The sequence below is a fragment of the Desmodus rotundus genome, chromosome 3, assembly GCF_022682495.2.
Source record: "Desmodus rotundus isolate HL8 chromosome 3, HLdesRot8A.1, whole genome shotgun sequence".
Classification (NCBI taxonomy): Eukaryota; Metazoa; Chordata; class Mammalia; order Chiroptera; family Phyllostomidae; genus Desmodus; species Desmodus rotundus.
The window spans coordinates 155,472,784-155,498,023 of record NC_071389.1 but is presented as its reverse complement, the minus strand read 5'-3'; the positions used below and the strand labels follow the sequence as shown (position 1 = coordinate 155,498,023).

At 52.9% G+C, this 25,240-nt stretch overlaps 1 protein-coding gene across 1 annotated transcript in view; it reads right to left on the bottom strand.

Moving 5' to 3' along the window:
* Nucleotides 1-25,240, bottom strand: part of VDR (vitamin D receptor) — a 55,536-nt gene that overhangs the window by 11,638 nt on the left and 18,658 nt on the right. Inside the window, exons 2-6 of the mRNA XM_024575542.3 lie at nucleotides 23,043-23,124; nucleotides 20,042-20,189; nucleotides 9,369-9,499; nucleotides 2,152-2,336; nucleotides 1,798-1,921 (exon numbers count right to left, since the gene is read on the bottom strand). Of these exons, the coding sequence (XP_024431310.1) occupies nucleotides 1,798-1,921; nucleotides 2,152-2,336; nucleotides 9,369-9,499; nucleotides 20,042-20,187 (586 nt within the window). The 5' untranslated portion in view covers nucleotides 20,188-20,189; nucleotides 23,043-23,124. The remainder of the gene's footprint in view (nucleotides 1-1,797; nucleotides 1,922-2,151; nucleotides 2,337-9,368; nucleotides 9,500-20,041; nucleotides 20,190-23,042; nucleotides 23,125-25,240) is intronic.

Below are 25,240 nucleotides of genomic sequence, written 5' to 3'. Positions count from 1 at the left end.
GATACGTTACTGTGCACTCGTACCCCAGATGACTATGCAGCCTTTAAAAAGAATCTAGACATATGCTGAATGACATGAAAAGATGATACAATGTATTTTTGTGAGAAAAAAGCAAATTACCAGTCTGCTTATGACACAATTCCATCTCTGAATACACACATGTGTTAAAAAAACGGGAAAGAGCGACTCCCAATGCTGACAGTGATTGTCTTTGGGTGGTAGAACTAAAGGTTATATATACATATGTGTGTGTGTGTGTGTGTATAATTTAGCTTTTCTTTTTTTTTTAATTTTCTCATGTTGTTCAATTACAGTTGCCCCCATTTTCTCCCCATTGCTCTCCCCTGCCCTGTCCACCCTGTCTCCCACTCAGTCCTCCCCCCTTGCCCTTGTCCATGAGTATTTATACATGTTCCTGGACTTGACTCCTCCCCTTCTTTCCCCGTTATCCCTCTACCGCTGCTACCTCCCACCCCCGTCACTGTCAGTTTGTTCTTTATTTCATGTCTCTGGTTCTATTTTGCTTGCTTGCTTGTTTTGCTGAGTAGGTTCCACTCATAGGTGAGATCATATGGTATTTGTCTCTCATCACCTGGCATTTTCTCAATGTCTACAATGAACATGTACTACTTTTGTATGATACTTTTTTTAAGTAAAAAAGTTAACTAGTTTGAATTTTTAAATAAATATATGCTACACAGATCATAACATTGGTGGGGGGTGAGCATCTCAAATCAATTAACCTATGAGAAGGTACCAGAACTCCTAGATAACATAAAATTATTATGAAAAGCGGAAGGACAGACCAATGTATAACATGCAGATTGACCCTCATCGACGAAAGTGAGTGTGCCGCGAAGAGAGAGGGGGGATCCCAGGTGACGGGCTCAGGGGGCTGGTCAGTCCATGCAGCGGTCAGTGTGGGTGGGTGGACACAATGCCTGGCTCTACTACCACCTCTGTCCCGTTGGCACTGGGACCCCTGCCACCTCTCGTGGACCTAGGCACAGATTCATCAGCGAGCCTGGAGGGCTCTCGCTCCCCAGAGGGGAGGGGAGGCCCCAAGCAGAGGGCAGCGAGGTTGAGGCTGGGTGAGAGGCAGAGGATGAAGGACAAGCGAGGGGGAGGACGAGGCAGGAAGATGAAGAGTATGGTGAAAAAGGAGCACATGATCCCCCAGGACTCTGGTGTGAGGTGGGCGGCAAAGGGACCCACATGTTCTCCTTCCACACTGAATTTCACCTTCCAAAATGCTCAGGCTCTTGTGAATATAGTTCACAATACTGTTTTGTATATCAAAAGTTGCTAAGAGAATAATCATACACACACAAAAAAATCTTTGTAACGACGTGAGGTGATAGATGTTCATTTGGCAATGTATACATATATCAATTCATTATGTTGTACACCTTAAACTTATAGTGTTATCTGTCAATCATCTCAATAAAACTGAAAACACTATAGGAACAAACAAAAAAACCCCAAAGGGCCCAGGCTCCAAATACCATTTAGAGGAATCTGGTTGCCCCCAGGGAAGGAGCCCGGGGCAGAAGCCTGGCTTAGAGGGAAGAGTAGGAGGGCCTGCAGGCAGACCTCGCCCAGGGCCCTCGCTGGGCCTCTTCCCCAGAAGGGGCCCTTGGGAGAGTTCCACCTCTTCTGTAACAAGGGGTTGTTCTGAGGACACAAAGTGGCCCACAGTGTGGCAGTGCCACCCTGCCACTGGCAGCCTAGGGCAGAGGTGGGGAAGCTCTGGGCTCCTCTCCCCTGCTGACTAGGAGGGAGCTGCAGTCCCGTTACCTGGGGAGGTGCTGTAATGATCTGAGCAGGAGGAGGAGGATGAGTCCCCGGAGCAGCTGGGTGCATGTCTCAAGAACGACCTGCAGGGATGGCTGTCTCCACCCTCAGCCCCTCGAACCGGAGGCTGGAAGAGAAAGATGGAGTATCAGCAGCTCACATTTCTGGGCCACCTTCCTGCCTTGGCCCTGATCTCTGACAGGAGTAGCCCTAAGGAAGTCCCATGAAAGGGGTGCTGTCTGAAGAGCACCCCCACTGGGTCTCCCTGCTGGGCCAGGGTGGCCTGGCCCTCTGTCCCTCGCTCCCTGCCCAGGTTCCCTTTGCGGCTCATCCCTCCCGGCCAGCAGGCAGACGCACCCGGAACTGACTGAAGTCGGCGTAGCTGGGGTCGTAGGTCCTGTGGTGGGCGTCCAGCAGGGTGCTGATGATGTGCTGCTGCTCCTCTGACAGCCGGGGCCGCAGACTGTCCTTCAAGGCTTCCTCCTCCTTCCTCTTCAGGATCATCTCTCGTTTCCGCTGCACCTCCTCATCCGTCAGGATGACTATGGGCGGGAACAGGGCATCACGAGGGCTGGGCCACCAGCTCCTCTGAGAAACCTTCCTCTCCGGTTGCTAAAGATACAAGATGTGGGGGCTGTTCCCCGCCAACAAACACACTGGGAGCTCATGGGAAGGGGCGGGAAGGGGCTGCCTGCCTCATGGGAGGCCAAACCCACTCCGTGGGTGGAAAACTGGATTTTCTATGTTGGAAAGGCAGGCACGTGAGGAAGGAGGAAAAGGAAGATGTGAGAGGTGGGTGATCTGGGCAGGCTGGGTTCTCACGCACACACTGTGTGAATCTGGGCAAACCGAACTCTGGGCTTTTGTTCTCTCATTTACAAAATGACAAGTTTGGTCCATCTACTCTCCTCCAAGGTCCCATTTTTGTTCCTCCCTCTGTAAAGTGTGTCTGTGGGGGGGGGGGGGCAGAGCGAAATGTCTGCCTTGAAAGAGGCCCAGTTTTGAGAACTGGATGCAGTGTGTGCCTGGCACAGGGCAGCCGCTCATCCAGCATTGATTCTCCCTCTTCTCCTTGCCCCCCAAGCCCCCCACCCTGATGGAGATGTGACTGGGAAGACAGCGAGCGAGCCACCGTGCGGACAGTCGCAGGAGGTGCTGAGAGGACCCCCATGTGGCCACCCCCGTGTCCGACTGTCCAGGCATGGACCTCAGGCTTCTCACCCGTCTAACCAGCACAGAAGGACTTCCCGCCTTTGGTTCCCTGCAAAACGATGCCGCCCCTAGCCTGCCCAGTCTTGAAGTTTCTGCCCAAGGAAGTTGTGGGGGCCTCTAGAAGTCCCTGATGACCACACCTCACAGTGCTAATCTGGGAAGTTCTTTCCAGCTGCTAGCCAGGCGTCCGAAGATGCGGAGACTGCCCACCCCCTTCATGCTGTGCGGGGGGTTCGGGTGGTGCTGGGGCAGCTGCCCAGGAGGGCGGGGCTGGGAGCAGGGGTGCCTGGCACAGAAGCCAGGCAAACAGACCTCTCGGCCAGGGCTTGCCGAGAGCTGACGGCAGGAGTGGGCACTGGGGCCCTTGGCCTGTAGCTACTTGCTCCGTGTTGGTGTTGCCAGGGCCTCTGCCCACAGAACTGGGGAATTTCACAAGAGCAGGGAAAGGAAACAGAACCTCAGAGTGGGTGGGTTCCAGGCTTCAAGAAAGGCCCATTGGCTCAGGTGCCTTGGGTGGGGGGAGAATGAAAGAAGTTGGTAGGGGTTGAGAGGGAGCCTGGGGGTGGGAAGAGTGGGCAACCAAAGCCTCAGGCACAGCACAAAAGGGACGCCTGCAGCAAAAGATGGCGTGTTCCTGCCACAGCTGAGGTAAGCCATACTAAGGAGAGCACCGGGAGGAAGCCACGCCAGGTTACTGACTCACCTGCCCAAATTGCTGCCAACCCTCCTCCCACAGAGGGTGTCTGCTCAGACCCCAAGAGGTCAAGTGGATTGGGAGAGGAAGGAGCAGGGAGCATCCCGGTCAAGGCAGGGTGCAAGGCTCTGGCCTGGAGAACCCAAGATTAGGTGTCTGGTCTTTCCTGCTCACCCAAGGGGTGGGGACAAGAGGCGAAGAGACTAGGGCTAGAGGCAGCTGGCTCTGCTAGTCACACCACAGCGTCCACAGGCTTGAGCCACTCTGTGGTTCTATGGCATCTCTCTCCTGCTCAGACACTTTTCCTGGGTGCTTATTGCTTACCACATCCAAACTAAAGTCGACATTCTCCATGATTTCACTTCTTCCTAACTTCCCAACCTCGTATCCCAGGACCTGCTCTGGCCATGTTGGGGCTGCTGACCTATGGCCATGAGCTGCTCACCCTCGCACCGTATTTCCACTTCTGCTGGATGCCTGTCCAGCGGGGTCTTCTCTCCCCAGTAGCTGTGCAAGTTCTATCTATTCTTCAGCACCCGGCCTACAGCTGGCTCTCTCTTACCAGGAAGGCTTTCTTGATTGCCTGGATATGCACTGGGCTTTCCTTTCTTAATTCTGCAGTAGGTCTAGTTTTTCCTACATACATTGGCACCCAACTGCCTTCCACTCTGTAATATTTATTACTAGTAAAGTTTCCAATAAATGCCTGTGGAGAGAGAGCCTAAGGAGTTTAAGTTCTCCTTCACTAGGAATATAGGCTACTTTAAGGGAAGGAGCCACATATTGTAAGTCCTGTTTCTGCCACAAACACTAGCCCAGTGGACCTTCCTGGACATGTTACTTGCTCAGTAGTCTGATCTACTGGACTCCCAGCACATCACATTGATTGCACCTACTGCGTGCTAGTCATTGTCCCAGGCTCAGGAAAGGACCGTAACAGGTGAACCAGGACTGCATGCACCTGCAATGTCGGGAATAGCTCTCACTGAATGCCAGTCCACTGGACAGCTGAGCCAAGCTTACCTTTCATTTAGGTAATTGTTACTGGACTACTCTGTGCACAGAATACCTTGTAACGGCACACCTGTAACATCATGCAACCTTTTCTTGGTGACTCAGAGGCATCATCCTGAACAATTACTGGACTTCTCAGGAACAAGGCTATGGCCTCAGATTATAGAGGGCTGCCCCCTCGCACCACGTGACTCAGCCTGCTATGACTTGAGTTCTCGCGCTGCTTTGCATGGCTCTCAGTCTCCCTCTCTCTGTTAGTTATGTGCTGTCTCTTCCTATTGCTGCCTGCCCCTGGAAGTGTGCCTTCTCCCCCTGAAGAGTTACTTCCATTCTGTTGGGAGCTGGAAATTCCGGTGATCAAATTTTATATAATAAAAAAGTGTTAATAAAAATGGATAACATATATGGAGGTTTTTATGTACTGGGCATAATTCTAAATGTGTCTTCTTTATTAACTCATGTATATTTAGTCCTCATAACAACCACTGAAGGCAGGTGTTACTATCCCCATTTTGCAGATGAGAAGACTGAGGCCCAAAGGCTATGTATCTTGCTCAAAGTCACAGAGCTAACAAGGGTGGAGCTGGTGCTCAGGCCAGGCCAGGATGGTTCTAGATAGAGTCCATGGTTATAACCGTGACCCCGCACTGCCCCCGATCAGGATTGGCCATGACGGCTCAGTAGGACCTTGGTCCTCAGCACTGAACACACAAGGTGTTTCAATCCATCTGAAGAGTGTGAAAAATTAAAGAAAGTAGCAAAGTTTGTAAATGACTTCCTTTGAAAGGACATACTTAAAAGAGATTCAATGTTAACCGTTCCTCTGGATCACTTGCATCAAATAGGGACCCTCATCCCGTGCGCAGTACCAGAGGAAGAAGTGCTGGGCTTTGCTGGTCCAAACGGCCACCGGTCCTTGGGCCTCCCCCAGGCCACACTGTCTGGGGGCTGAGAAGTCCTGAGTCTCTCACGTAGGCCGATGCTGTTGTGACTTACGAAATATGTCATTTATTTAAGGGGGTTATTCATTTCATAGGAGATTATCACTTTCTCAATGAATTTCTACTAAACATACCACTACCATCATGTAGAAGGACATGTGTTTTACAGTTAAAAGCTACTGACCTAGAATAAGAACAAACAGATTCTGCAAAGGCATCTGATGGGCTCTCTCCAAACTGAAATGCATGCACTATGCACAGTTAAGTCCTTACCCAAGGTCATCAGTAGCTTCTATGCCTTGAAGCAAAATGTATGTAACGAAAACAATGTTACCGTGGGCTAAATGATATAAACAAGAGCTAGTTCCTACTGCATCATTGTTCGGAAATCTGCTGTATGCGGACTTTGTGAAACACGCACATGGCTTCCCAGTAGCTTTTCCCACTCCTTCTGAGTTCCTTGCTTAGTGAGAAAATGGCTCTGGGCAAGTTTTTTCCATGCAAGAGAATTGAGTTAGGGAGGCAAGATCTGAAAGCACAGACAGCTTATGGTAAAAACATTTCAAACTATCGCTGGTGGCCTAAGGACACCACCAGGGAAGCAGACATACAGGCTTCCCAAATTCGTGGCACACACGGCATCAGGTCTGGAGGACCTGCCTGATGCACGGACCAGTGGGAGACATAGTTGATAGCTAACATTCAATCATTTAGCACACATTTATTGAGCACCTACTGTGTGCCAGGTTCTGTGCTAAGGCAGAGTAGAAAAGATGGACAACTATAGAAATGTTAAACAAATTAGCATAGTAAGTCGTTCTGTGCGAGACTGGCCCACGAGAAGCAAGGACTCAACTGCGAAATTTGGGGGGCTCCAAGGGACAAAAAGTCAATGAGGACTTGAAGAAGAGAAAGGGAGGCTTCAGTGGGGCAGAGTTCTCTTCAGCTTGTCCGGTAGGGCTGAAGGCAGTGCCTGGAACCGCACAGTGGGGAGCTCGGCCCACTGTGGGCTCCAGTGGGGCTGTGCTGGGGTGGAGCCCGTGGGCCTGGGCCTGGGACACAGACACAGCTAGGTGAGAATGCCGACACCATCATCTTCCTGTCTTAGAGGCATGTTATTTTAATTCTTTTGAGTTTTCTCATCTGTTGAATCTTAAAAAGTATTCAGATATTCAGGAATTGTTGTAAGAATTTAGCAAGAAAACACATGTGCCTGGCACGTATCTGGTGCTCAGCAGGTTGTCAACAAACCTTTGTTCCCAGGCTCATCCCCTTTGCCTTCTTAGCCAACCCCTCCCACCCCCGCCCAGGAAAGGGCCACCCCCATTGCCCCATCAGAAAGGACCTGGGTTTGCATCTCCCTTCATAGGGAGCCCTGGGCATCCTGTGGTTTACAGATGTTGACACTGAGTTGTCTCCAGGTGGCTAGGCCTTGGGGACAACAGCCAGCCCTGGTAATAATAAATGAGCAGCCATCTTCGGGACATGAGCTGGGAGCTCCAGCCCTAGGTACACGGATAGGCCTCCCAAAAGTAGGCTGACCCGAGGCAGGGAACCACACCTGTCCCTGGAAGACCTTCCCTTCGGGGCAGCGGACTAAGACCTTAGTGCTGGACCAAGATTTCCATTCTCAGTGGAGCCCTGGGGCTCATCCCACATTCAACGTCATTCCCTGCTCTGGCTTCTGGAGAGGGGTGGGCATGGGGCCACGCCGGGCAGGTAGCAGAGGGGGACACAGGGCTTCTTTGGGGGTGACTGAGGCTAGAGCTGGAGTGGCCAAGGCACAAAGCCGATTGGGGGTTGAGGGTGGACATCCACTTCTGGATGGCTGACCCCCCACCACGTGGCATTCCTGGAACAGGGACACCCTGACTCCCTCAAGGCCTGCTCATCACCATGGATGCAGCACTCTCCAGGGGACCAGGAGGGATCTAGGGACACAGAGTTTAGATTCTAGTCTCAACTTGCTTCCTGACTCCAATCCCGGTATTTTCCTTTCTGGGTCTCAGACGACTTCCAAGTGTGTTTCCCTATTCCCAGTTAATGGAACATCTCCTTCCTCCTGAGACTAAGGAGAGGGGTCTCTGGGACATCAGTGAGGCTGGCCCTGACTGGCACTCCTGAGGCAGAGCCTGACCAACTCCCAGCGGTGTTACCCTGTGCCATTATTGGTTGGCTGGAGCCTTAGAATCTGGCTCCCTGCCCCCTGCAGCCTGTGCATCGTGGGGGCAGGGGCTGTGGGCGCAGTCTCTGCTCTGTGCCCAGCCTGGCGTCTCACGCAGAGCAGCCGCGATAAGCCAATGTGTGAGAAGCCCCAGGAGGCACCCAGGCCTCGAGCCTCCACTGCTCCAGGATAAACACAGGAGTCGGGCGGGGCAGGGGACTGGGCACAGAGCGATGAGCAAGTCCGGGCCTGCATGTTCCCGTGGGGGCGAGGAGGAACATGGCCTGGAAACTTCTTCCAGGGCTGCCAGTGTTGGCTGGGGAGCTGGAATCAGGAGTGAGGGGCCGAGACCTACCAGAGGGGACCCTGTCAAGGTCTGAGGAGGGGCCCTATGTGAGGGCCACCACTCTGCCTCTGTTTCCCAACAACAGATTTTTTTTTTCCCATCAAGGAAGAAATGTCCCATCCCCTCAGCCCTGTCCTGTGATTTTTCCTCTTGTTCTAGATACACCTTCCTTATACCACTTCCCACTCCCCTCACCCCAGTAAAACAGCCCACAGCCAGGAGAGCCTTCACGGGTGTCTGCATCTGAGCACGCCTCCCCAGCCTCCTGGGCCTACAGCTTTGCAGGGCCTAGGCCCTATCCCAGGGCTGGGAAGGGGCCCAGGTGCAGATTGCAGAGAGAAGTGAGCAAGGTACAAAGCCGGTGCTGAAGTACAGAGGGTGCCCTTGCCCAGGCCAGCCCGGTGCCCTTGCCTTGAGCCCCCAGAGGGCCTGGCTAGCCCCTCCCAGGACCTACTAAATTCAATGGCTACTCTAGTTACCAAGTAACTGGTCCTAGAGCTCAGATGCAAAGTCCAGGGGTCAGAACATGCGAAACTATCCCACTTGTCCTCTCCTCCAGCCCCGGAGCTAGACAGGAAGTCCTAAAGGATCGCTCTTCTTCCTCTGTCTGGATCCAGAGGGTCATCCGAGAGTACAGTGCTTCCCTCCACAGAACCTTCCCACCCAGTGTGCCCTGCGCAGCAGCCCTCAGATTTGTACCTGGGGGCCAGGGGGGCTGGAAGGCTGGGGTGGGGAAGAGCCCGGGTGCCAGCCAGGCTCTGAGCATTTCTTCTCTGCATCGCTCTTCCCCTCCCCAATCACAGCAGCCCCTCCCCACAAAGCCAAAGTACCCTGGGGTCCTTGAGCCACGCGCTTTCCCCTCAGGTCCAGGGAGCAGTGAGCATATGATGACCCCTTGGAGGAAGACTAACCGGGGGCTCACGCAGGCAGTTCCCAGCCTCTGCCCCCTCACCGGCCTCACACCAGAGGGGCTCTCCCTGGCCTCCGAGACCCATACACCAATCCCACAGAGGCTCTCAGGACACCTTGGTGCCTTTGATCTTGGAATCCCAGCCACCCTGCCCAGGTGGCTGGCCCCAGATGCCAGCAGCTACAGAGGAAGGGTGGCCACACCTCTCTGGCCAAACCTGCATAAACAGTAGCCAGAGCCTCCCCTGTCCCCAGTCCCACCCCAACCCCCTGCCCTGGCCCCTGGGCACTCACACTCCTTCATCATGCCGATGTCCACACAGCGCTTGAGCCGGCAGGCCTGGCAGTGGCGGCGGTTGTCCTTGGTGATGCGGCAGTCCCCATTGAAAGGACAGGTGAACAATGCCTTTCGCTTCATGCTGCGCCTGCCAAGAGAGGACATGCCCTCTGCTGTGTCACCCACCTTCCCGCTCCTCAGCGCCGGCTGCTGTGACCGCAGGGACCTGGCCACGAGGCTTCCAGATCTGCGCTTCTCCCGCAGAGGGCTGGGGTCCAGCCTGGGCCCGGGCCACTCTCCGTGACAGCCTCCCCCCACTGGGCACATGCCAAGCATGCCTGCCTTCCCCTTCACTGCCTGCCCCACTCCCAGCATTGCTCTTACCTACTTCTACAGCACTCTACTTCCACATGTTAAGTACACAGGAAATATATGAGTGATCAGCCTAGCAGAAAAATGTTAAAGTACTGAAACCTGCAAAGTAACCCTCACTGCTTTGAAGGGGCCATTATGAAAGGCAAGGATGCTAGTCTCAGCCTTAACTTTCTGGATCCCAGAGATCTATGACCAGGGCACCCCCGATGCAGGGACAGACAGGGGCACAGGTGCAGAGAGAAGGGAGAAGAGGCCCGGCCACAGCTGCAGACATGAAGACAGGCTGCCCAGAAGGAGAAGAGGCCAGATGAGCAGGCAGGAGCCCTAAGGTCTGGCCTTGGCTTTCCCACAGGCAGGGGAAGCAAGGGTTCTATAAGAACAGAAAACTCTCAAAGGTTCTGAGTTAGGAATCGACACCCAGTGAGTGTCCATTGTAAAAGTGTGTCTGTGTGTATAAGCTCATCTACCCAATTCCGCTTCCTCTCCTGCTGTCAAGCACACTGAATGGGACATTGAGAGGCTGCCTTAGGGCCACCTCCCTAGAGCCTTGCCATCATCTGTGTCTTAGAGGCTCTTCTTTCTCTCCCCAGCCCCAGCAAGGGGAGGCCCACTCTTGGAGACAAGGTTTCGCTGGGGAAAGATGATGGCAGAATCATTTTCTCCCCGAGTAGGGGCATCTTCCCAGGAGCTGTGCAATGTCCAAGCCTTAGATACAAAGGCCCAGGCCTGACCTTTACCCCCTCCTGGAGATGAGCTGGTGATACCACCTTCTCCAGATGTCACACACTTGTTATGCTTCTCGGTGGAAAATGATTCACTGTTCACACTCACTAGAACATACGCAGGGGTCAGGACAAACACACTCATCAGTCAACATGGACACCTGGGGACCAAACCAGCGTGGCCCATGGGACATGGGACAAGAGACCAGAGGATCAGCTCTGCCGGCAGTCACAGGTAATTGGACTCTAAGATCCTTTGGGGACCCAAGAGACTGTTAGTGTACCCCCTTGTTTTATGGAAAGGACCACTGATGTAAATAAACATATCAGTGAGGTGATTCAGCAAGAAGTAAAGGCACCCAAGTTGGAAGCCTCGAGGATGCGAGGCTCTGCTCTTAGCTTCCTGGATTGAAGGCACTGTTTTATCCCAGAAACTCAGTGTGCTCACTGAAGCTGAGCCCACAGGCAAACGGCTCCAGGCAGCTGGCCCTTGAGCACAGTTCAAGGTGAAGGACAGCTCAGTGGTCCAGGAAGTGGCTGCTGTTGGTTTTCGGACCTTGGCCCTTGTCCCCTCCTGTCACAACCCTCATTATGCAAGGGACCAACCAGCAGATCAGGCTATACAGGGAGGTGGAGTAGCCTAGGCTACTGGGGGCAGCACAGCCCCGAGTCCAGTCCACTGAAGGCCGTGTCCCGCCCCTGCGGCGACTACCCAGGAGAGACTGTATCCCAGGTTTCTATCCACCTTTATGGAAACAAGAAACCCGCCCCTTGAGCCTCCATTCCTCCACTGCCACTTTCCAGAACAACAGAAGAGTGGGGACGTACTTTGGGCACTATTAGAGGCACCCCGAACATACCACTGTCATCACCGCAGGGCACAGCTCTCCACTCCAGGACATGAGATCGGTCCCCACTTGACTCCTTTCCACTCTGTGGTTTTTGAGGCTCTACTTGTTACCATAAAATGTTCAGGCCCCAGAATGCCCATAATTCTTAAAACCTACTCAAAGACCAGGAGTTTCTAATTCAGAGCAAACTCTCATTTTTCTTTTTTCTTATTTTTTTTTTTTTACAACCAGGCATGTTCTCTGGGAGCTGAGGGCTGCTCTGCCCTCCCACCCACTGTCCTGTCTGGCTCAGAGCTCTTCCTGCTCATTCTCTGAGGCCATGGGCCCCAAGAGATTGCACACAGGGCACTCCAGGCACATGAGCCAAAGCCTCTCCCCAGCCCTGGCTGTGTGAGAAAAACAATATTCCTGCTCTCAGCTTTACAGTAGCATGAAGCTGCAGAGTACTGAGCAAACAGGAGGAGAAAGAGGAGGGGAGAGATGAAGAAGAAGGAGGAGGAGGAGGAGGAGGGGGAGAGAGGAGGAGGGAGGCGAAGAGGGAAGGCAGGGAAAAATCGAGGGAGGGAGGAGGAAAATGGGAATGTTAACCGTCCTCTGGCCAGGCACACTATCTCACAGTAGGACCCAGACCTGTGGTGGAAATGCCATCTATGCGCTTTGCCCTCTGCCACACCTTTTCCCAAAGCCCACCACCCTTGCAGCGGGTCTCCACACTATTTGGGCAATGCAGAATGCAGCCAATAAGCTTATGAAGCTCTTAAATTATTATTATTAAAAAAAAATACAGCTCTGGCTGGTGTCGCTCAGTGGATGGAGTGCCACTCTGCAGACCGAAAAGTTGCTGGTTCAATTCCCAGTCAGGACACATGCCTGGGTTGCAGGCCAGGTCCCCAGTTGGGGGCGTGTGAGAGGCAACCACACACTGATGTTTCTCTCCCTCTCTTTCTCCTTCCCTTCTCCTCTTTCTAAAAATAAATAAATAAATCATTTTGAAACTATGTTAAAGTAGAGATTTTATAGTAAGCAGTTCTTCCCAAGCTAAATACAGCTACAGAGGAAAGGCCCTGGAATTCTACTTTGGAAGGTGGAGCTCACACATCGTATAGAACATCCTCAGGCTCTGGAGTGCAGCTCCGTGTGTGGGGGACGGAAAGCCCCCTCGCCAGCTCTAGCAGGCAGACCCAGGTCCTTTCTGGAGCCCAGATCCCAGAGTTGCCTGTCAGGTGTGTCTGTCCCAGCACGGCTGTTTGCTGGGACACAGGTTCCACGGGCTCCACGGCCTAACTCTTCCTTGTCCCCCTGCCCTCTCAGAGCACCTCCACACATGTGGCTGTCGTCTAGTCTCTGCCCATGAGGACTCAGGGCGGCCAGACTGGCTGGCCCTGGCTCTGTGCTTTGTCCTGACAGGCCCCACCCCGCCCTGCCTTCTTCCCAATGCTAATTGCCTGTAAGCTGGTTTGGTTTGGAGAAACCAGAGCCTCGGGTTTCCATGGGAGCCCATTGCCATTGCTGCCCTGAGCCTGGACCCTGTCATCCTCTGGATGGTTGGCAATTATACCTCTGCTCAGGAAGGGGGTAGGGACAGTGCAACAAGGCTAAATATAGATGCAGTTTCTAGAAAGTCAGGGGTGAGAGAGGACACGGACCGAATCTCGTTCCAGAGACCAGTTCATCAAAACAGGAGAGACAAGCAGTTCACAAAAACATAAAGTGCCCGGGGCCAAAAGAGTCTCAGGCCTGGGACAGCAGGGTCCTTCGCCAATAGGTGACCCTGCCAGCAGAGACACACCTTGCAAAACCCAAGCCTGCGGCCAAGTGCCAGCTCTGGGCTTTGTCTCCACTGATGCCTGCGGGTCGCAGAAAACTCAGAATGTGGTCTGGATACAGAACCCTGAGGGCTGGAGCTCCTTATATGAAAGACCCGTGTGGTCTGCTCCGTGGAACCTGCATGGCCATTTGTATGTGGCGGCATCAACGGGTTCTCAGCAGGTGAGTTTAAAAAAGCAACTGTAAAGGAAGGTAGGTTAGTGAACAATGTGGTAAAGAGCACAGGCCTCCGTTTTTGCAGAGAAATTTGGCAATATCGACCAACACACAAAATGCACAGCGTCATTAACACAGTAAGTCCATTTCCAGGAATCCAGCCCACGGGCCCAAAGATGCAGGTACAAGGGTGGTTACCGCAGCACCGTCAGAGAGCAACAGATGGAGCCTAAACGCCCATCGGCAGCGCCCGGTTCACTGTGGCAGAGCACAGCCATACAAAGGAGGTGGCTGTGAACGGGAAGGACGCTGCAAGGGGAACAAGCTTGAGGCAGCCCCCATTCCTAGATGAGAGCGAGACCAGTGTAATACACTTCACTCCCCCAGCCGTCCCCCACACCTTTATATAAAGAGTATGAAAGCAAACACAATGAGCTGGTAACAGTGACAGCTTCTGGGGGAGGAGATAGGCACCTGAGAACTGGGTTAAGAAGAGACTTACTTTTCACTTATATGTCCTTGTGAACTGCTTGCATCTTTTTAAAAAAACCATACACATGGGTTATTTACACACACAAAAATCTATCACCCACTATAAGTATGTAACAATTTAAAAGGAAATACAGGCTTCAAGAGATTGATCTGTTTGGGTTTAAATCCTAATACACAATCTTGGGCAAATTACTTCATCTCCCCATGCCTCAGTTTCTGCATCTGTGAAAGGAAAGCAACCCTACAGAGCGGGCCATGGTAAGGATTCTGTTGTAAAGGAAGCAGGACTGGGCACAAAGTAAACAGTCAATAAAGGGAAGGGAGAGAAGCTGGCAGGGAGAGGCAGCAGGAGGGGTGCTGCCAGCGGCTGGAGAAGGCAGTATTAAGGATCCCGGTGAGAATCTGAGCACCCAGAAGCTGACACGTGTCTTACACCTGCCCTCTGGGTGCCTCGTGCAGGGCTCTGCGGGCACCAGGGGCTCAAAGCACGTTGTTGCTCCGGATGTCTGGACCTTATGTGAGTTACAGCGACCATTGTCCAGTTTCTCTGAGACAGCTGGTTCCCACTGAGCCTCTGACTGCAGTAAAGGTCACCTAGAGCCCCTGGCCCAGCCCTTCCTTCTTCACACCTGATAGTTAACTCCTTCCGCTCAGGGACCTTCTCTCAGAGACCCCTGCTGACACATCACAGTCACAAGCCTTCCAGGGGCCACCGCAGAGGAGAGGAAAGGGTTATCCATTCTTACAAACTAAGACATTAAAAAGGGACAATAATAACAACCGCGATTCACTGGACAATAATAATAATTGCAATTTTACAGCAATCTTTATGCCAGTCCTTCACATATTATCTCTAAGGCTCTCAACACCATTTCAGAATAGGTATTACTCCTGTTTTCCCGGTGATAAGAAAAAGCACAGGGATATAACTTGCTTCATGTCACACAATCAAGTGTGAAAGCTGGGATTAGAGTGATGATCTGTTTGATTCCAAAGCCTCGGGTATCCTTAATAATATGGTTCCTATCACAAAGCTACCAGATCTCAGTGCCAGAGAGAGCAGCACTCAAAAATATATCCCATCTGCCCGTGAGCATGAAGAAGAGGTTGTTTAAGGGACTCATCCAGACTAACGAGCCACCGGGATACAGGCATACCTGAGATGTGTGGCTTGGAAGGGTGGGGTAACATGTGCCGTCCTCTCCACTGGCCCTACTCTGCCACAGCACAGAGGGGATTCGTGCCTGTGGATACGAACGCTGAGTTCCAAAGAAACAGAACACTGGCCAAAAAGAAACATGAGGTCTTTGTATCCGCCCAGCTGCCTTTCTGGAAACTCCAGTGATCTTCCTCCCCGAATACTCTGGCGCTCTCTGCCCAAGCTTCTGACCATCCATAGAGAACCTTTCTCCTTCCCTTCCACTCACACCCTTGGGCGGCTGCGGTGGGAGGCCAGCACCTAGCGGACCCGGACAAAGTTCTGTCCAGCAGCACTGACTTCTCGGCGACTCATTCACTTGTGCCTGTAGACTGGTCTGTGCGGCCGATGCTCCCCACTGCTCTCTTTATATACTCTATTGCCCGTTAAGCACTTGGAGTTTTAAGTCTCAGAGTGGACATCTGCCCCATTTCTCTGCTTCCCTTCCCATCACGATTTCTGCAACTATCAGCTGGGCAAGCTTCCTGGAAGCCAGAACAATCCTTGTGATCCTGGATGCTCACCAGCCTTCCCTTTGGCCCCTGAACTCCACCAGACCCATAATTAACGAGTTCCCCAAGAACCTCAGGGCTAGCAGTCAAGAAAGTATTCTCCACACCACCCTTGTTAGCTTGGCACTTCGCAGCCCACAGCTTCACGGGGTGCAGATTAAGGAGACGTCAACGGGGAGGATGAACACAAGATGGAGAGGCCAACAGTGGTCTGTTTCTCAGTCTTGCCTTCCAGGACCACCTCGTAAACTTCACCATAACCTTCATTCTCTTCATCAAGGGGACCCTCTGATTTTCTTCTCTGTCTTTTATACTTTTCCTTCATATTAGAGCTTGAACAAAGCCATTCATGACCAGAGATTTACCCACAACCACAGATCACCCACCACATAATACACGTTATACTAGACCTACATATCTCCCCGCTCTGGCCCTTACTTATTCTCTGGTTGTTAACATACAGCCAAGACATGTAGACATCTACAAGCCTGGCCATGCACTGGAAGTATCATCTTTCTCTGAAGATGTCCATAGATTCCAAAGGAGCAGGAAGCAGGAGCAGCATGAATTAGCTTGCAGGAGGACTGGTTCACGATTGTCTCCAATTCCCGACCACACAGCAACAGAACTGCCCGGCCTGCAAAATTGCACTTTGCTTTGATGGTGAGTCTTGGACCTGCTGAGATGACCGAAGTGTCCCCCAGTGTGAGAAAGTTGTGATGTGCCTCACAGGGAAAATGCATTGTTAGAGAAGCTTGGTTCAGACACGAGTTCAACACTATGTAAATCAACACTATACATTAAATAAGGTGTCTTTGAACAGCAAACACACACAAAACAAGGTTATATATTGATCGATTGATGAAAATCGATCAGAGGCTCAGAGGAAGCTAACCCTGCATTTCCCCCGGGAGCTTCGATTATAAGTTTTGGACCCGCTGGAATGACTGCAACTAGGTCCTAGAGCAGTTCAGTTTGACTGTCTTAGAAGTCAGTTCAACACTAAATGGCCAGACAGGATTACTGGTCCCCAGGGCTTGGAAAACAGCTAGTGACCCGACACTAAAGTGATGCTCCGTCCTTGGGTGCTGTCTTGAAAGGGTTGAGTGAGCTCCTTGAGAGGAAGGACTTGTTTGCCGAATCTTTGTGTCCCGCGGTCGCAGTGCTTGACACAGAGACGGTGCCCACCACCAACACTCGGGTCAGGGTTTCACAGACAGAAGTGACAAGGGGCTTCTCAGACAACTACTTGAACTAGACTAAAATGAAAGAATGCCAAATAGAATTTGAATGAAGCAAAGGGAGAGATGTAGGGGGAGAGCGAAAGAGAAAAAGATACATTATGTAAACACAGTCCACTCTTGTTATGCTCGGTAGTTAGATTCTATAACATCAACTCCAACACTGAATTAGTGAATATTGAGCCCTTGCTCCCAGGGGAAACACAGGGTCAGGCTCCTGTGAGCCTCTAATCACAATATTTTTATCAATCGACCAATACATAACCTTGTTTAAATACACCTTATTTAATATACATATGCATATATATATATACATACATATATATATAGTTGATTTGTTGATATTGAACTCATGTTTGAACCAAGCTTGGCTAACAATGTATTTTCCCTGTGAGGACATCACAGCTTTCTGGCACTTAGGAACATGCCATGCTTGGGGGCCATCTGAAACAATGACATCACCAGCAAAAAGTACAAAAATGCGAAAAACTTGCCACTAAGTGGACTGCCAAAAGGACACACTTGCAGCGCAAGAGCTGAAACAGAAGGCTGGGAATGTTTGCGTGGGGAGACTCATTTTCACCGCTTTGCACATGCCCACAGATGACCGCGAAATTGCTGCAAGTATCAATTTAGGGATTACAAGTAAATTTTAGCAGGTGGGCAAACTGGCAAATACAGAATCCACAAATAATGAGGATCGGCCCCGTGTGTGTGTGTTTATCAGACAAAATTCAAACCAAACCACAAGCGCAGCTGGACTCAGCCACCAAGTCAGGGACAGCAAAGATACAGGCGGACGGAGGACAGGGTGACAAGACAAAAGCAGCGAGCCGCCCAGAGCGCCAGGAGTGCAGGCAGGGGTTTTGGCCCTCAGCCAGCAACAGACTCTAAGGGGTCTCGGAGAAAAGGGCTGAGGGTGGGCTGTGGCAGTGTGACATGCCCACGGGCAACACAACCACACTATTGGTCTGGTGTGACATGGCTCTGCAAGGTGTCATCCCTGTCCATTTTTCCATCTCCTGCACTTGGCTCTGGGCATGAAAGAACCTGTCTTCCTCCACCCAGATGCCTAGTGTAGTCTTGTCCTGGGGATTCAGAGCCTACCGGTGTGTCTCAGGGCAGCAAGCACAGGCTCACAGAGATTCGAGCTTCTCTAGTGAGAAACTGACCTCCAACTTGTCATAATCCAACCAGCAACCACTAGGGGCCCCATCTTCCTGAGCCGAACCCAGCAGCAGGTGGCCTGGGAAGAGAGGGGATTCAAGGGTGGGATCCACAGATTAATCAAACAGCCCTAAGAGCCGTTGGAGACCTTTGGGGTGCAGATTGGTGCGATGTGACCCCCAGGTCTTCACACTGCCAGCTCCCAGCCCATGTCTGGAGCATAGATGCTCATTAAAATCTGAGGAGGGAGGGCGTGAAAGAAAACGCAAAAGGAGGGTGGGTGGGTGGAGAAACTTTTGTTTATTTTATAACAAACAGGGCAGGGTTCTACTAAGAACATCAGTGTTGACCCCTCACGCTCAAAAATAGTATACTTGCCCTGGCTGGTGTGGCTCAGTGGACTGAGTGCCGGCCTGCAAACCGAAAGGTTGCTCGTTTGATTCCCAGTCAGGGCACGTGCCTGGGTTGTGGGCCAGGTCCCCAACTGGGAAGCATGCAAGAGGCAACCACACATTGATGTTTCTCTTACATATCAATGTTTCTTTCACTCTTTCTCCCTCCCTTCCCCCTCTCTAAAAATAAATTGATAAAAATAAAAAATAATATACTTGTATTGTACTTTATGCTTTTCAAAGCACTTTTGTATACAACCTTGTTAGTCCTCAGGTTAACTCTATATACTAGAGGGATTATATATGAATGTATCATGTGGTTGGTTGAGGTAACAAACCTAGAGACATCAAGAGACTTGAGCAAGGACGTACAACTGATTGGTAGCATGGCCCCCTGCAGAGCCCACATATTTGTGCCTGGTTTCACGGGAGGAAGCAGACCTGACCTGTGCTCCTGGACCCCTCTATTACCCCTCATAAGCAACCCCCCACTCCCAGGCCCTCGCAGAAAAGGGTCCACGGGGCACCTGGAACACACAGCCTGGGATCTGGAAGGCTCAGCCTGTAGGAAGTACAGGCTTTGGGCCAGAGGAACAAGAGACGTGGCAACAGACCCAGAGCCAGCGATGCCGCTGGTCTGGTTCCCCGAGCTGGTGAGCAGGCTGCCGAGAAGCCAAGCGGGCAACCCGTGCCAGGCCAAACAGGCAATTAGCACCCACAGAAACCCCGCTGCCTGGCGATTGCTCAAGGCAATGAAACTCCAGGCCTGCTGATTCCCGGGTAGAGGGCAGGTGAGCCTGGGAGCCCCTGAGCCAGAGGGGAGTACTGTAGAGGTCCTGAGGCCTCTAATTCACTCTGTCCTCAAAGCAAAGAGCACTTCCGTTCAGGGAGCCAGGCTGACCTCCCTGTCCTTGTTCTGGCCTCGGTTTGCTCTTTCCACTCATGATGGCTACCGCCCTGTCCTTCCCTTTGCTTACAGTCAAGACTACTGCATAGCCCTTTTCCGGATGCCTTCTTCCTGGTTTCTCTCCCTCCAATATATGCCCGATGCTAATTCCTCACAGCTCCCAGTCCCATCCTGTAATTCGTCACTTTCCCATCCTCTCTTCCTGGCTTTGAATGGGAACCTCCTTAATTCTGCTTTTCCAGTACTTTTCCCATACTGTTTGCAATGGCAATGCCGGGCTGATGGAGAAAGAGAAGGGACTGTGCTAGAGAAACGGGCACTGACCAGACGGGATGCTAGCACACTGCTGACCCTGCCTGCGCCTCCTGGGGTTGCCCTTCCAACCTGGAACAAGCAAGCCATGGGTGAAGGAGGACAGGGGCGTGGACCAAGCATGGAGGTCCAACCAGGGGTGCATTTCTCTTTCTAAGAAACAGTTTGATTTGGATGGGAGGGCAAGTTCTGACATAAAGTCCTTGGGCTTCCCCGAGGACACAGCTGTCTCTCAGATTAGGAAGCTGCTCATGTCGGCTAGGGAGGAACTTCCTCTAGAAGAATAGACACGTTGGTTAGTGCAGAGGGGTGGGTCAAGGTGTAGTGCAAAGGTGGGGCCTTACCTAGTGACCTCGAGAAGGCACAGTCCGAGGGGTCAAAGGACACAGATGGAGTGCAGAGAGGGGTGGAAGGAGACCCCCCTGAGGGAACGGCATGTTCTGTGGGCATGGTGAGGAAGGAGACATGGAACCCGCAGGGGTTCCCTTTACAGGACGCACGCCTCCTCTCTCTCTTCTTGCCCTTGGGGAGCACTCACCTGAAGAAGCCTTTGCAGCCTTCACAGGTCATAGCGTTGAAGTGAAAGCCCGTGGCTCGGTCTCCGCACACCCCACAGATTCGAGGCACATTCCGGTCGAAGTCGCCAGGGTCAGGCAGGGAAGTGCTGGCTGCCATTGCCTCCATCCCTGCAAGAACAGTAGGCAGGCCACGGCCAGCGCCAGAGTCAGCGCCAGGGCCAGCGGGCATGCTTTGCTCCCCCTTCCCCCATCTCCAGGGAGTTCGGTGAAGCTGGGCAGTTCCCCGGGGCCCAGCCCCGAGCAGGATTTCTCTGGTGCCCTCACGATGTGACTCTCCATACCCCTGCTTCCCCCGCTGAGCAGAAGCAGGGCTCCCTCTCCCAGGTCTGGAGTGGATCTGTGGGGCACTGGTGATGCTGCTCACGGCATGGCCTGGACTCAGACTGCCTGGCTTCCAGGGCTGCCTCTGCCGCGCGCTAGTGGGGCTACTCTGGGCTACTCTGGGTGAAGTGGTCAGCCTCTCCGTGCCCCACTGTCCTCTCCTGAGCAATGGAGTTTTACTTTGAGGGTGAAGGGAGGGATGAACACACGTGCCCTGCTGGCGTCAGCAGCGGGTCCGGGGACGCTGTGCTGCCCAGGGTCCCCTCCAAGAGAAAAAGGCAGACCACCGAGAGCCCGAGACCTCAGTGCAGAGAGAACCCTCAGTCCCTCTCTATTCTTGAGGGCAAGGGAATGAAGGACCTACATTCCCAAATCAGAGCCCTTGCCATTCCTGTGCCAGCTCCTCACAGCCATCCGGCTCATGACCGAGTGGCCTTGTGCCCCTGCTGTGCTGTACCAAGGTAATCAAATCTTTTCCCTCTCCCCCCTCCCCCAAATAAATTTAACACATTGTTTTGAATGTCCTTCTGAGCAATGTGAGTCATATACAATGAACTGATTCTGTTCTCAGAAATGGCTTTTATAAATAAGCATCATCACCCAGAGATGGATTTCACACTTGAGGGAAGGGGAAAGAGACAGAGGGAACAAAACACAATAGCTCTGAGAAATTCTGCCCAGAAAGCAGCCGAGTTAACGCTTCCATTAAGCAAATTGGGCCTTGGCTTCACCCGCTGCCCCTGATCCTGAATGCCGTCGTGCTCAGGGCTGCTTCTAGGGTACCCCGGGCCTCCCTAAAGTGGTTGCAGACCCTGCTGCCTCCCAGTTTTATCTGAGTCCCCCCCCCCAGGGTCATTTCAGGTTTAAGTGGCCCCTGGGCCTCACAACAGCAGGGTCCCTCAGGCCAGAAGAAAAACAAGAGAGGCGGCCAGTGGTGAGGGGTAAGCACCCCACTCCCTCCCACCCATGGTACCACATCCTCCCACCCCAGGGTGAAAGAGAGAGAGAGGCTGGGGGGTGGGGGGTGGGAGGAGCTCGGGAGGCTCTGAGCTTCTTTTCCAAGCCTGGGCACCTGATCCCTGCGCCAGGGTCTGGCACATCGAAGCCCACGGGAGCCGTACTTCATTTCAACTTCGTATCGCCCAGTGAGACAAGGGCCAGTACCACTCTCCTCACAAATGAGGCCCAGAGAAGCCCAAACACTACAACTGCGATTATAAAATGCACAAAACAGATATTTAATTTTTAAAAATTCCACAAAGAGCTTCAAGCCACAGGAAGTAAGTGGGACAGATAAGGATATGCCATTGTCATTCCCAAAGGGGTAGAGGGGACCCTGAGCATAGACAGATGTCTTAGGTCCCCTAACTTTCTCCTTCGACTCTCCTTCTCCTGGGAAGTTTCATGTAATAACAGTGACACTGTTACCCTCCCCTATCACAACTAGATTCACACTCGTTAAACTAATTTGTTTTATATATGCGGGGAGAGAGAGAGAGACTTTAGAAAAAGAACAGTGCAATGATTAACAGAAACCTTTGAGGGAGTGAGATGGGAAAGGGCATGTAGAGGTATTATGTAGTAGCCACATTCTAGTTTTTTGAGTGGTAGGTATATGGTATCTTATATTAAAACACTATTTTATGTTTCATATGCCTGTCTGTATACATAAAACATTTCATAAAGTTAAAACAAAAGGAAGACGAAGTGGCTGAGCGTCTATCAGCAGTGCCCCTATAACCCATCCCAAGTCTAGGCTGACTCCCTGGGCTTCCAGAGTGTCGCACGCATCTGACATGTGGGCGGGGATCCCAGAGGCCCCGTGGCACTGTGGGGCAATAGGAGAAACTGTCTAGGATGCCTGTGGCTTAACCCCAGGTCAGCTGAGATGTCGCAACTCGCAGTTACCGTGACGTTGCCACAGAGTCTGCGTCATCTGGGAGCCCAAACATCTGGTGGAAAAAGAGAAACCAAATGTGGGGGTGGGGGAACATCAGTCAAATCCGTGTAAGAAATGTTCAGCATCGCATGGGCTCCTGAGGGCACAAGAGGGCAAGGTAGTGCCTTGCTATCAGGAAGGCTCCTGGCTGTGGGTGGGGGCCCAGGCACTGGATTAAGCAGGAGAGAGGGCTGTTTCAGGTGGCCAGAGGCTTACTGTGAGGAGGACCATTTTCAGGTGAGCTGAGAGAAAATGCAGCCCTGCTTAGAGTTATTTGCTGCTGCCAAGAACCCAGAGCCCAGGACCAGAGTAGAAAATAGGCCCAGGCATCTGTGGCTTGGGTGCTGGCGGTCCCAGGAACACACACAGGCAGAACTGGAGGGCAGGAGGGAGAAAGAGGAGCTGGGACCGCAGAGGCTACATCACCATGCTGGATGGCCCCCCGAGAGTCCCAGCCTGGGAGACAGCGGCTCCCCCACTCTGAGCCTGGCCGAGCCCCTCTGAGCCCCCACGGCCACTCCGGCAGACCTCTGGGTCTCAGCAGCAGGCCATTTCTAGTTCTGCCGACGCAGGACCACCTGCATGTGCAAAGCCCAGGGTGGTGTCCTCTTCCTTCCCCTGACCACCAGCCTCCCACGGCCCAGCCCTGCTGCTGCAAAATGGAAAACCAGGGAGGCTGTGGCTGATGAGGAAACACCCACCTGAAGGAGCAGGCGTGCAGGTGAGCTGAGCCCAGGGGTGCCCGTCTGTGAGGGCTCACAGATGCTTCTGACCAAAAGGACTCTGAAAGGAAAAGAGGGGAAACGTTTTATCTACAGGTGAGCCTAGCCTCACGGCCAGTCCTCTAAGGAGCCCAACAAGCAGGTGGCAGAGGATCTTCCAGGGACAGTAGTTCCCAGATCAGGGACCAAAACTTGACAGAGGTGACTTGTCGAGGGCAGCTGTGCCATGTCATAGCTGGCAGGGGTGTGGGGGTGGGGACCAGGCAGCAGCCAGGAAGGGCCCTCCTGTGAGGCAGGGAGTAGAGAGGAGCAACGAGGGCAGAGCAGCAATAGCCGCCCTGCCGGAGCCTCTCCCTTCACAGCGAGGGTGTCAGGAGGGACGGGGGCTTCTTCCTGGGGGAGCACTCCTGCTCCCACAGCCCCACCCCAGATCTGAGGGGTGCTCGGAGAAGTAGAACCACTGGATGGCCCAGCCTGCTGCTGAGGGCAGGAAGGAGACAGATACCCCATGCAGGATACAGGGGAGCCTAGGGGAGCTGGGGACGGTGTGTGCTGGGATTCAGCCCAGGGCCTGGACGGCTTCAGACAGGTGTCTGGGAACTCCTGTGTGTGGAGACCCAGCGTAGGCAGCACAGTGCTGCGAGGGTTAAATACAGCTACGCACTTTCAAACAGGATGTTTTCTGCCACTTTTAGCTCTTCCCCAGACATCCTCAACACCCCCGGCCTTAGTGAGGGCTGAAGGTGACTGCTGCCGGGAGTCTGGGTTTGAGTGGCATGATAGGTCGCCAAGGTGGGGCTCTCCCCGGGCACAGAACCTCACCCTCCCCACTTCCACCCACACCCAGCCCTGCTTATCCACCCGTAGACACACACACACACGCACACACATGTCCTCCCTTCACTGATGCCAACAGGAGCTGGCTGGGGAGATACAGAGTTCTGCAGGCACCTGACCCTGCAATCTGGCAAAGGCCTTTAAGTCAAACCCCAGATGGGGAAGGTCTGCAGCCCCAGCTTTGGTTTCTCTGCTTTCCGGTGGCCCAACTAGACAGGGAAGGGGCTTCTAAGACCTGCACCCAGTTCTAGGACTGCTGACCCACTGAGCCCACTTACCATCCCGGACAGAACATCTGAGGAAAATACCAGTGGATCAAGCTGAGGTAACCTGAGCTAGGCTGGCCCACTCCCAAGGACCTTGGGTGGGAGGAGGCATACCTGCTGGGGACAGGTATGTTGTCACTTACCCCCAAGCTAAGTTCTCCTTTGCTCCTTCTACTTATACTGCCCAAGGCTCCAGCTGACCACACCCTCTGGATTCTACCCCTTGGCCTTATCAGCCTCCCAGATTCCCTGCTGGCTCCCAGAGGCTGAGGTGAGAGCCAAGTGGGAACTGGAAGGACTACTGCTTTCCTGTCCTCCACCTCTAAGATCTTCAGAAGTCAGACAGGAGATCCAGGTAGACCGCCACCCTTGAGTTTAAAAAATGAAGTCCATGGGGTCCCTACTGGGTGCCAACCTGCTAAGCTCACACATGTGACGTCACGCAAGCCTCCTAATTTCCTGCGAGGTGAGCAGCAACCCCCTTTCACAGATGGCAACACCAGAGTCCAGGGCACTGTGAGTGACTTGCTGAGGCTTCCACAGCCAGGCAAGTGCTGGTGCCAGGGTCTAAACGAGGACAGGCCGGCTGCGATGCCCAAGTGTGTCCCTTGCCTCCGCCAACCCCTCCCACCCCATCGACAACCATCAGACACTATTGCTCTGTGCCGGGCCTTGCTGCCAGTTCTTCACATACGCTCTCTCACTTAATCCTCACAATGACCTTGCAGGTGGGCACTGTTATCACCCCGGTTTTAGAGGTGGGAAACTAAGGCACAGAGAAGTTACTTGTCTCTGGAGCTCCGACTGGAACATAGGCAGCTGGGCCCTGAGTCTCTCTGCTCTGCTGCCTTTCCCAGGGGAAACACCTGTCATCTCCCCAACCCTCAGCCCTGGACACCTTTCACTCCCACTGAGTCAGGGAGCAATGGAAAGAATAATCCCCAGGCCACGAGGAAAAGCATCTTTTCTTCCCAAGGCTCCCAAAACCAGGGCATGGCTGACCTCAGCCAGGACCCCCATTCTGCCAGCCAACCCCTGTTATCTGGGAAAATACCATTCTGCACACCGGCCTCC